The 12,969-nt window shown below is 43.2% G+C and overlaps 1 protein-coding gene across 2 annotated transcripts in view; it reads left to right on the forward strand.

Annotated features, from left to right (window-relative positions):
- LOC121967660 (mitochondrial import receptor subunit TOM20-like) overlaps positions 1–4,779 on the forward strand; it is a 45,839-nt gene extending 41,060 nt beyond the window's left edge. Inside the window, exon 6 of one of the 2 annotated variants that reach the window (XM_042518025.1) lies at positions 3,843–4,268. In XM_042518025.1, the coding sequence (XP_042373959.1) occupies positions 3,843–3,857 (15 nt within the window). In that variant the 3' untranslated portion in view covers positions 3,858–4,268. Of the gene's footprint in view, positions 1–3,842; positions 4,269–4,316 lie in introns of those variants that run through there. The other variant, XM_042518018.1, reaches the window with a different exon arrangement.
- Positions 4,780–12,969: the final 8,190 nt, after the last annotated feature.

A 12,969-nucleotide genomic window follows, 5' to 3' on the forward strand; every position in this document is an offset into this window, starting at 1 on the left:
TCTCTCTAAGGGGAGGTTGGGTGGTGGAAGCTCACTTGAGGTTCTAGAGAGAAGTTGGAGCTTCTCTCTCTAGAACCTCCCCTCTTGGCTAGTTCCTTTTTGAGTTCTGGGGTAGGTCGGGGCAGGTTGGTTGCTATCCGAGTGGTGGCATCCGGTTAGTTTATGCGGATCTGTACTTTTTCCTCCTGAAGCGGGGCTAGGGGTGTATCATGTATCACATTCGCGCCTGCTTGCTGGATCTTGAGGGCTTTTCGTGCTTCGGTTTTGATGACATTTACATAACATCTACGCGCTATTAGTTGATCTCCTTTTACTTTGTTAACTAAATCATCTATTGGAAACTTGGTCTTCTAGTAGAAGATGGAGACAACTGTGCGGAACTCATATAATGCTAACCTTTCTAAGGCCACATTATGCCTTTCTAAGGTCACGTTATATGCAAAAGGCGCGTCCACCACTATAAATGTGGACCGTTGAGTCTTTATTAGTGGCTCCTCCTCGAGAGAAATAGTAAGTCTAATTTGCCTGAGCGGCTGTGCTTCGTTACCAGTGTCGCCATGGGCTGGAGCTCGCTCCTTTTAATCTGCAATTGGTCAAACGTTTTCTTGAAGATGACGTTCATGGAGCTACCAGTATCAGCAAAAGTCCTGTATACATTATAATTAGCAATAACAATTTTGATAATCAGGGCAATTAACAATCGACACATGTGGGACTTTCTTGCCCTATTAGGGTTCCTATCGGTCGGATTGCCCGCTATCATGCCAAAATCTCCTCGAGTGGTGTTACCACGATTTTCTTCTTGTCGAGTTTGAGAGTGCTCGGGTTCGGCTATAGGGAGGACAGGGCCAAACTGTTTTGTTGTTGGGGTGCTTGATTTGGCCGATCGGAGTTGGTGGGTCCCCTCCCCGGAGGTTCACTCGGCCACTGATTACGTCTATTATTTTGAGTTAGCTATTGGTGTTGGAATCCTTGGTCAGTCGCTTGGCTCATCTCTTGGTTATACGGGTAGCAGTCTTGGGTATTATGAGTCCCTGACCAGTGGTAAGTACAGAAGGAGGGGACCCATTGACGAGGTTCAGTGAATGACGTCTAAATAACCTCCACATGCTGAATCATATTCGGTCCCTGGGACTGATAGTGATGGTTTGTCATGGGTCCCTTGTGCTGGACGGGAGGAGGGGAGCCTTGCGTTGTACAGTAAAGGCTAGAATAGGTGTGACTACTTTCTTCCGGGCTACTTGGACCGCTTCCACATTAATGTACTTAACTGCCCTCCCTAACAAGCTGTTGAAGTTTTTGGGAGGCTTCCTCACCAAGGAGCGGAAGAAGTCACCATCATTAAATTCCTAAGAAAAGGCGCTCACCAAAATCTCCGGAGTGGCAGAGGAGACATCCATGATGACTTGATTAAATCGCTTGATATAAGCTCTTAATGCCTCTTTCGGTCCTTTGTATGAGGGAGAACAAGCTCAAAATATTCTTGTGGTATTTTTGACTACTGGCAAAATGGTAAAAAAATGCCTTCTTGAAATCTTTGAAGCTGCTGATGGAGTCCGTAGGGAGCCGACTGAACCATCTTTAAGCGACACTAAAGAGTGTCGTCAAAAACACTCTACACTTAACACCGTTAGTGTATTGGTGCAACATGACAACGTTTTCAAATTTGAGCAGATGTTCTTTTGGGTTAGTTGAACCTCCGTACTCTTCTATGGTGAGCGGCTGGAAATGTCGCAGTAGTTTGTGCTCCAAAATCTCTGCAGAGAAAGTGTACCTAGCCGTTCAGAGGAACCAATAGCGATTGGGGCCTTTCTTTTTCTAGGATCCCGAGCGGGAGCATCTACGGAGGAAGATCCCTATGGTCGTTCTGGACGCATAGGATCTTCAAATGACGTTCGAAACAAGGCCCGATGATATGCGATTGGGGGTGGTGGGGCGGAGGGGAAACTTATCGGTTGCTATGGAGCAGGAGGGACATCGGTTAGTGGTTGCGGAGGGGGGGGGGGGAGCCAATTGGCTGATCTGGCCGCACCCTTCGGTCTGCTTTGGGGGGCCTGGTTATAGATAATGCAAGGGCATTTAACAAAGGAAGCTTGATTGCCTGTTGCTGTTGCGACACCGCTTGCATCTTCGCGGCTACCAGTAGATCAAAATCCTCCTGCATTAAGGTGACGGTTATGAGTCTTCCCCTGTCTTCCATATTCACATTTTAGAATCAGATATAGTTCTCACAGACGTTGCCAAATTTATTTATGTTTGAAATCAGTGAAGATGTACGACTGATGAGGTGACTTACATGGTGATCGCAAGGGGACCTTGAAGTGGGGAAGTCCAAATTTTCGAGCTAGCCTACCATGTCACAGAAGACAAAGGGAGAAGGAAATGTAAGTAGATGGGCCAGGGATGAGTCCCGGCGCAGTCATTCTGACGCTTAAGTTAGTTTGAGACTAAATCCAAGTAATTGTGAAAATTATTAGAGAGCCACTCTGCACGTGGAGAAGGGACCCCTTGTATAGCACCTTTGCCTTTGGTCCATGTAACGAGGCATCTCATCATAATAAGGTAACCCATCTTTCCATTCTGCGTAAATGCTACCTGGTAGTCCTATTGTATGGATGAGAGAGGGGGTGGTTAATCTTGCTTCTCAGATAGGCTTTCGGGTGCTATCTTGGGACTAGGCTGCTTAAGTTGACCTTCCTTGGACTCTGATCTCCATGTCAGCAGCGAGCATTTTTAATTTTAACATTCGTTTGGAGGTTCTATTTTATTTGCCGTATCTGTCCACATAGTGCACATTCCTAAAATCTAAATCTCACATATATTTAGTGGTAAATATGTTATTTTTTTCATAAATTAATTCAAATACGGACAAGTGTAATGATCATTATAAAATAAAATAATGTGATAAATAAAATGAAATGTGAGAGAATGAGATATGCTAACATGCAAGTAGAGTAACTAAATTGATGATATTATTTTTGATGGAAGATGATTAAACAAAATAGGAAATATTTTATTTGATGGATGATGATTAAATAAAGTAGGAAAAATTTTATTTGATGGATGATAACAAAACTAAATAGGAATTATATTTTTTATGGATGATGATTAAACTAAAAGGGAAATATATATTTTTTTAATGAATGAAGTCTAAATTAAATTGGAAAAAATATGATGATATTAGATGTTTATGAAATGATGTTATGCATGAATTTGTGAGAAAAAACTAATTAAATGTGAACAATTTAAAATTACCGACTAAATAAATCAAATTTAAATTTTGGAAGAGGAACTGTGTTTATACCTAGATGATTCGAGATTCATTATGTTGAAGTTGATTAGTCTTGAACTGAAGTAATGGATGGAGATACTTAATTTGCTCTTTGTTGAATTTAGAAGAGACAACCGTTTTCTTGCAAACTAAAATGTGAAAGCGCAATTAAATCATTCTAGGAATTTTGTTGGCTCTTGATCATGTGTCAGTATATTGTTTGCAATTGAAGACGATCTACAAATTGAGGAAGACGATGCATGAATTGAGAAAGCCAGTGCACGATGGTCATTGCCGTTGTGATGAGCTAGCGATGATCATGCCTTAGAGGGAGTATGTAATCGACAAGATGAAAGCGACAGGATCTTCATGGTTTTGCTACAAGTGTTTGTCGTGGCAATGTAATGGGAACAACACAAATATTTTTTTGCTTTTTTTTCCTTTTATTTTTGTTCTCAATTTTTTTTTTCTCTTTTTGTTTTTGATTGTTTTTGCTTGGTCGATATAATTTTTTTGCTGTGAGAGTTACAACAGTACGGTAATAATAATATATCTTTTTTTAAATGGTGAGACTGACGATGCATGACGAAGCACGAAGGCATGAAAATCCAATTGGAACCCAATTCAAGATGAACAACGGGGTAGGAGTCTTTGATGAGAATGGCGCCAAAGCTTGGGGAGGATGCGGAGTGGTGGGATAACTAGTATCAAAACTGAACTCCAAGAAGAATACTCCTATCAGTTGCTTATTTTCTGCATAGATAAACAAAGGATGCGATGGTCAAATTCTCTTATTTTTGGTTAAAGTTATGCATTGTTTTGTTGATACCTACTTGAATTTGTTTTTCTACTAATCCCCCAAAGATAAGGCAAGTGTTATTTACGTACCCATTATAATGTGAAAAGGTGAGATAAAGTGTTCTACTCCTTTTCAGTGTTTAACCAGCTACACCAATTCTATAATTTCTTTATGCCTCATGCTCGATGTAACTTATGTCTTGGAGATTATGCAAGGATGTTAAGTATTCTTCTGTCAAAATTGCAGACGCCCAAGAAGGACAGTGACCTGAAGTATGACATACTCGGCTGGGTAATTCTGGCAGTGGGTATTGTTGTCTGGGTTGGTATGGCCAAATCCATTCCCCCTCCACCCAGATAAGCTGCCATGCCACAGACTCGTTCTGTTGGAATAATGTTTCTGTTGGGTTTGACAGTGAAGTTCACTAGCGAGAACAATGATCTCTGGAAGTGTAGGATCACTACGGGAGTACTTTCTCTACGCCATTAATTCTGGTATTATGATTGGCCCATTTTTTGCATGCTCATTTGATATGGGCAAAAAGAATCTGTTGTTTTGCGATAAAGGTAGATAGCTTGTGGAACTCTCCCGGTTGATGTATTAAATTTTAAGAAACTAGTTTTCTTCAATTTTGTCAAGCTGTTCTGTTACCCAGCTGAATAATACATCTCTTAATCAATGCATCTAATAGCTTGAAATCTTATCATAATTTGTTTATGCATTGAATACACCACCCCTCCATATATAAGCGGCGGTCTGTTATATTTGCTTGTTACAGCAGTATCGGCCATTTTGTAATAGTGTTGTGCTTCTGCTGCAGTCTAAAGTGTTGCAAATGTCACCTTGAGGCAGGTAGAAATTGAAAGAGTTCCTCACGTCACATTGTCAATGTTTGGGCATTGATGATATACTTATCTTTATCTTATGCTGTCAATTTGAGAGGAAGGGAACTTCAATAGAGGGGTTGAAATAGAGTTTAGGGAAGAGAGAATGCTAGTCAGTTCCTTATTTTGCTATGGAAAAAGAATAAAATGTAAAAGAAAAAGAATATGAAATTTTAATTAAATGAACCAGTTTGACTAATCCATTAAATTAAATAAATAAATTTCAATATGTATTTAATTTATTAATATATATAAATAAAAATTGAGAATTATTTATGAATATGATATTTATCATAACTTCTTTTCAAATTTATAAATAAATAAGGAAGTTTTTAAAATAATCAAATAAATTTAAAATATTAAATCTAACTAAACAATATCTAACAATTTTAAATGATCTAATAATATCTAACTGAACAAAGCTTAAATCAAGCTTTAATTAAGCTTAAGTTGTCCTTAAAATTATGGTACAACAAAAGAGTATTAAGTTATTGTTCAAATATTTACGATTCGATCCTTAGTTATAGTATATTTGCAAGGATTTTGTCTCCAAATATGGAGGGGGGGTGCAATCCTTGTAAGATCGTTATGCATGTGAGGGGGGTGGGGGGGAGGTGTTGGTGAAATTTTATTGGGTCAAGGTTGATCAGGTTGACTAACCTTGAGTTGACTCAAGCTTGAGACTTGATGTTTGATAATGTATGAAGATTGTAAGTGCAATTGTCCATCTGCGGAGATTGTTGGTGTAATTCTCCTCTAATGCGCGTAGATTATATACACTTTTATACATGTTTTGACAAACATTCATGTACTTTACTTACGCTTGATTTATGTATTTTTACACATCTTGTCATATTTTCAACATAATTACTCTTTTTTATCGAAAATTTAATCTTTGTGTGTTTTTCTGTTGACACGAATCACTTTTAGAGTGAAAAAAACACTCACAGATGATACGGAGAGAAAATGAAACCAAATGACACTGGCCGTAGATCTCACACGACTGTGTCAAAGCAATAGAGGAGAAGATGGCCACAACCGTGTGGCCTGACCAAAAGAGGAGCAGAACACGACCATGTGATCCCACACGACCGTGCCACTTGTCCAAAGGAAAAGAAGAGCATGGCCGTGTGAAATCACACGATCGTGTCACCTGACCCATGGCCAAGAAGAAGCTGGCTGTGTGGATTCCACACGGTTGTGGAATGGCCCGTGCTAGGCTCGTGCCCTACACTATATAAGAGGGTTTGTCACGCCCCGGAGGAGTCCCTGTCCGAAGAAATTTCGGCAGCATCTCCCCTGTACGGCGGACAATCTGAAACTTTCTATATCACCATATACCTCAGCCACATGCGGCTGGAATAATAGCAATAATAAAAATACAACAGCACAGATAACCACGCAGTTTATATAAATTTCAGCCTCTGGCTGACACAACCACGCAGTTTAATAACAATCAAACTGAATAGTAGTACGATGACTCGAAAACAATCCTACTCAACTACACTCATAAAGCTCAAAACCGACGATAAAACCAACTTACCTCTTCTGCCATCTAGGTAGGCATGTAGTAAAAGCAAATCCAAATAAAAGTCATCCACAAGTAAACAATCCATACAAGATCCAAAGTATCCAAAACATAACAAGTTCGAAACATAGTCTAGTAAAGAAGAAAACCAAAAGATCAATAAGCCCTCGTGGTCTACAGGGGACTAGCGACTGGAACTCTCTCCTGATAGCATCAACCTGAAAATAATAACGGAGGCGGGGGTGAGTCCAACACTCAGCGGGTAACAACTGATATACATAGTAAGGAAGTAACATCTAGCACTAATCATGCGTACAGTCTCCTGACGTAATAAACTTAAATGCAATCTGAAATGAACAGGAGAATACTGTACTAACCAGGACTTGGTACAAGGGTAACAGGGTCGTCAGACCGAGGGTGTCATATTCCTGTATGCATGTCAAACATGGGCATCCAACCAATATGCAGCAAATAAATACAGCAAACACAATCACAAGAAATAAATGCATCAATGTGTATGATGCCAATGCAGTCAAGGTCACCCCTGACGCCAGTCAGCCATCTCACACCCAATGGTGGGACCGAGTGGGTAGGGTTGTGACAACCGTGCACTCTGCATCACTACTCCTGATGAGTGACCGAGTGGACGGGATGCTGTCGGAGTACACACATACTCCTACCCCAAATCATAAATGGGGGAGCGCAATGCTCTCATCTCCCGGTACACAATGACGGGAAGGGATCTCGACGTGCTACCACGCTGCAATCACACTACCCATGAGCGGACCAACGGAGCACCGAACGAGCAAACTGACGTGCTACCACGCTGCGTCACGCTATCCATGAGCGTCAACAACGGAGCACCGAACAGTGATGAAACTGCGATGTGCTCGATAATAATGGAGCAATCCATCACACAACATGCAATCATGCGAATGGTGCATGACACTAAGCATGGTAATATACTGAACCAATCTATATACATATATGATGTGCACCATAGTCAATAAATCATATCAAGGGTACACAGATCAGATAAGGTATCATACCTAGGTCCTGAACATGGTGAAACATGGTTATATCACTACCCCTAATCATGTATAATCAGGTAAGCAATAACATGAGATGCAAAACAAGCAATCAATTAAACATGTAACAGGAATCGGGTAGTGACTAACCGAAACAATTAAGAAACATAATTGTTACTATTTGTTAAATTCACTACTATGCATATCAAAGACATAAAGTTAAAAGTACCCGCCTCCAATCGTAAAGTCCAATCTAGTCAAATCCAAAGTCGAGACGCCCGTCTCGAATCAGAATCCTGTGCCAAACAATATACAAATATTTTATTTAGCTAACTTCATAAGAACAACTAAATAAAATTCCTAGGACTAATTTAGGGTAAAACCCTAATCACATATCCTCAATTTACCTTTTTAAATCTAATAGTTAATTAGGGTTAGTAACTAAATCCCTAATCAACCCATTAGATAAAATCCAAACCTAATTCCCTTAACACATAAACATCTAACTACAAAACGTATCAAATTTCTACCCTTACCTCAATTCACAGCCGTGATTGATCCACAATCAAGGAGTGTGTTTGCTGCTGGAACAAGGTGAGTGGCTGGAAATCCACTTGCACTTAACAATCAAGAAGGAAACACACTGATCAACAAAACAATCCAATTCAAGACATAACCTACTGACCTTACCTCTTCCTTGATGTCCTCAACTAAAGCAAGATTGCCACGGCAAATTCCAACAGCCCCAAATCAAACCTACTGGCCAGAAGTAACAACCTACTGCCCTGATCAAGTTGTGTCCACCAACCGGATCAAGAAGAAATGATCAAGAAATCACAAGGAACTCTACTAATAATTAAATTCCAGTAAAAATTTATTCTCATTACCTCTTCTTCGATGATAACAGCAAGAATCAAAAGTTGGTGACTACAACGGCCGGAGTTAGGGCACGACAGTGAAAACCAAACTAGGGCACGAGCAAAGGCGGCGCTGAGTGAATCTAGGGCTCGGGTGCTGGCACAGAGAATCGGCCGGTGATGACTCTCACAGCGTCGGCATTGGGCATAGGAGAGGAGGAAGGTGTCGGCGTCAGTGATTAGGGCACAAGGGGTCGGCTTGATCGACACTGCTCGTGCGGTGTCGGCGGTTGTGGCGACTCGGGAAGGAGGAAGAGGAAAGAAGGCCGGCACTGCTCGACGTCGGCGGAGGAGAGGAGATCGGCACGGCGGAGAGTGAAGTCGGCTAGGGCAGAAGGAAGGTCTCTGCTCGGCTGTGCTCGCGCGTCGCCATCGCTTGGACAAGGAGGAGGAAGGGGGTCTCGGTGTGAGGCGAGGAAGAGCGGCGACTCGGGAAGGAAATGGAGGAGAGGCGAGGGAAAACTGCTCGGCGGTTAGGGCTCGGAGGAGAAGGGAAATCACGTGAGGGGCTCGGGCACGCGGGGGGAGGAAGCACAGTGATGAGAGGAAATAAATAAGAAAAGAAAAAAAATAAAAAAAAACTTTTCCTCTTTAAAGCGGAGTAGCCTAAACAAGCTTTTCCGGGGCCCTGTTTTTATCCCCGTTATCTCGTCCGTACGAGCTCCAAAAAATTCCCGAAAAATTTCCAAAAATTCCAGAAAATTCCAGAAAATTCCCTTATTAATATTCGTCTATCTTCGGTATTTTATATTCTCCCCCACTAATAAAAATTTAGTACTCAAATTTCATTATCTACCATTAGCAAGTACTAACAACAGATATAAAGTATAAATGCTGAACGGTAAAATTAAATCACATACCTCAAGTGAAAAGATGGGGATATCGAGCTCGGATAGTATCCTCGAGCTCCCAAGTAGCCTCCTCATCCGAATGATGCTGCCATCCGACTTTAACCAGTCCGATAGTCTTGTTCCGCAACTGACGCTCCTTCCGGTCAAGAATCCGTACCGGAACCTCCTCATAAGTGACGTCAGGCTGAACTGGAACTGAGACATCTATCAGCACATGCGTCGGGTCAGGTACGTATCTCCTCAGCATATATACATGAAATACATCATGGACGCCTGCCAAGGACGGTGGTAGCGCTAGCCGGTAAGCTACCGCTCCGATCCTCTCCAAGATCTCGAAAGGGCCAATGTACCGCGGAGCTAGCTTACCTCTGAGGCCAAATCTCTTCACCCCTTTCGTGGGTGAAACTCATAGAAAAACATGATCTCCAATAGAGAACTCCAAAGGTCTGCGTCTCCGATCAGCATAACTCTTCTGGCGGTCCTGCGCCTCTGACATCCTCCGTCTGATAATATGGACCAACTCTGCCTTCTACTGAGCTCTATGAGGTTCCAACAGCTGGGCCTCTCCAACCTCATCCCAGAGGGTGGGTGTCTGACAAGGCCTACCATACAACGCTTCAAATGGTGCCATCTGGATAGCCGAATGAAAGCTGTTGTTGTAGGCGAACTCTACCAATGGCAGATGGTCCTCCCAACTACCTCCGAAATCCATAACACATGACCTTAGCAGATCCTCTAAAGTCTGAATGGTCCGCTCTGACTGCCCATCTGTCTGCGGATGGAAAGCTGTACTAAATCGGAGCTTCGTGCCCAAGGCCTGCTGCAGACTCTGCCAGAAACGAGACGTGAACCGGGGGTCTCTATCTGAAATGATAGTCAAAGGAACACCATGTAATCTGATGATCTCCCGGCAATATAGATCTGCCAATCGATCCAGGGAATCAGTCCTCCGGATCGCTAAGAAGTGTGCGGATTTGGTTAATCGATCAACGATTACCCAAATCGCGTCATGGCCTCGTCGTGTCCTCGGCAAACCCACCACAAAGTCCATGGTAATGTGATCCCACTTCCACTCAGGAATAGGAATCCGCTGAAGTAATCCTGCAGGTCTCTGGTGCTCAGCCTTCACCTGCTGACAAACAAGACATCTAGCTACGAAATCCGCGATGTCTTTCTTCATACCGTTCCACCAGTAGGAACGTCTCAAATCTCGATACATGCGGGTCTCGCCTGGATAGATCGCAAATCGAGAACGATGAGCCTCCTGAAGTAGCTCCTGTAAGACCGGATGAGACTGAGATACGCATAATCTGCCTCGGAAGTATATAATACCCTCCTCGTCTCGTGTAAACTCGGTCTGCTGCCCGGAAGCTATCTGACTGCTAATGAACTGCAAATGCTGATTACCAGCCTGGGCCTCTCGGATCCTCGTCCTGATCGACGATTGAGCAACCATGGTAACAAGTATACTCTGCTCTGTATGTCCCTGCTCCTCAAGGTCTAACTTGGAGAAACCCTGAACCAAGTCTGTAATTGAAACTCGGTGGCAAGCCAAAGTCCCTCTAGACTTCCTGCTGAGTGCATCTGCAACCACATTGGCTTTCCCCGGGTGGTAGCTAATGGTACAATCGTAGTCCTTCAGGAACTCCATCCATCTCCTCTGTCGGAGATTAAGCTCCTTCTAAGTGAAAATATATTTGAGACTCTTATGATCAGTGAGAATCTCAAATGTAATACCGTATAAATGATGCCGCCAAAGCTTCAGAGCAAAGATGATGGCAGCTAACTCCAGATCATGAACTGGGTAGTTCTTCTCATGCTCCTTCAACTGTCGAAAAGCATAAGAGACTACTCTACCGTGCTGCATCAGAACAGCTCCCAAACCCTGAAGAGACGCGTCGGTGTAGAGTACAAATCCATCTTCTCCAAAAGGTAAAACCAAAACTGGAGCCGACACTAATCTCCGCTTCAGCTCTTGAAAGCTGGTCTCGCAATCCTCGGACCACGTGAACTTCACGCCTTTCCTGGTAAGACGTGTCAGCGGCATAGCAATACGCGAGAAACCCTCGACAAAACGTCGGTAATATCCTGCTAGTCCCAGAAAACTGCGGATCTCCTGAACTGATTTCGGCTGCTCCCAACTGGTGACAGCCTCGATCTTCTGAGGGTCTACTGAAATACCTCTGCTAGAGACCACATGTCCCAGAAAACCGACTGAGGATAGCCAGAATGCACACTTGCTGAACTTCGCGTACAGCTGATGTCGTCTAAGTGTCTCCAAGTCTATGTGAAGATGCTGTGCATGCTCCTCCTCGGAATGCGAGTAGACCAATATGTCATCAATGAAAACGTTAACAAACTGATACAGATACTCTAGAAAGATGCGGTTCATCAAGTCCATAAACACCGCTGGAGCATTTGTAAGCCCAAATGACATTACCAAAAACTCATAATGACCGTATCTAGTACGAAAAGCTGTCTTCTGAATATCTGAGTCTCTGACTCTTAGCTGATGATATCTGGATTGCAGATCAACCTTAGAATACACTGATGTACCTCTGAGCTGATCAAACAAATCCTTGATCCGTGGTAAAGGATATTTATTTCTGACGGTCACTGCATTCAGCTGTCTGTAGTCTATACATAACCTCATAGTGCCGTCCTTTTTCTTGACAAATAATATCGGAGAACCCCATGGAGAAACACTAGGGCGAATAAATACCCTATCCAAAAGCTCCTGGAGTTGAACCTTCAGCTCGTTCAACTCTTTTGGTGCCAAACGATATGGAGCTTTCGATGTCGGTGCGGTCCCCGGAATTAGCTCAATAGCGAACTCGACTTGCCTTCTGGGAGGCAAACCTGGTAACTCCTATGGGAATACATCCGGATACTCTCGGACTACCGGAACGTCGGAGAGATGCGAACTACCGCTGTCCTCAGTACTAATCAAAGATAACAGAAAACCCCGACAGCCATGTGACAGCAGCTTCTGAGCCTGAATCACCGAAATGATCGATATGCTGTCGTCTCTGATGCCAGTGAAATCCCACGAGGGTTGGTTCGGAGGCCTGAATGTGACCACCCTCGTCTGGCAATCAACTGTAGCATGATATGCTGACAAACAGTCCATGCCAAGTATAATATCAAAATCGACCATTTCCAATACTAAAAGATCCACCGTAAGTATTAGGTTGCCAAAATCTAACGGGCGACCTCTTGGGTGATGCCTAAAGTATCACCAGACGGTAGAGAGACAGTCAATCGCTGGGGTCTGCAAGTGGGTAATCTACCAATCTCCCACATAAAAGTACGAGATATAAAAGAATGCGAGCTACCAGTATCTATCAGTATATCTGCAGATAAGGCATAAATAGAAATCATACCGCGGAAAACGGATCCGTCGGCTCGCTGCGCATCCTCTCTAGTCATCGCATGAATACGCCAAGTCTCTGGCGGAGCAAGAGGTGGTAACGCTGCCTGCGACTACTGCGTCTAGGCAGGAGCCTGCCACTGAAGTGGTACTGGATACTGCGCCAGAGAAGTCTGCAAGGGTGACGACTGATACTGTACCGATGGCTGAGACTACGTCCGATACTGAGCATGTGGCTGGGGCTGCGACTGATACTGCCCTTGTGTCAGATAATGAGGTCCCGGAACGGAGCTCTGGGGTACTATAGGAGTACTGGGGTAC

The sequence above is a fragment of the Zingiber officinale genome, chromosome 1B (genome assembly GCF_018446385.1).
Source record: "Zingiber officinale cultivar Zhangliang chromosome 1B, Zo_v1.1, whole genome shotgun sequence".
Classification (NCBI taxonomy): domain Eukaryota; kingdom Viridiplantae; phylum Streptophyta; class Magnoliopsida; order Zingiberales; family Zingiberaceae; genus Zingiber; species Zingiber officinale.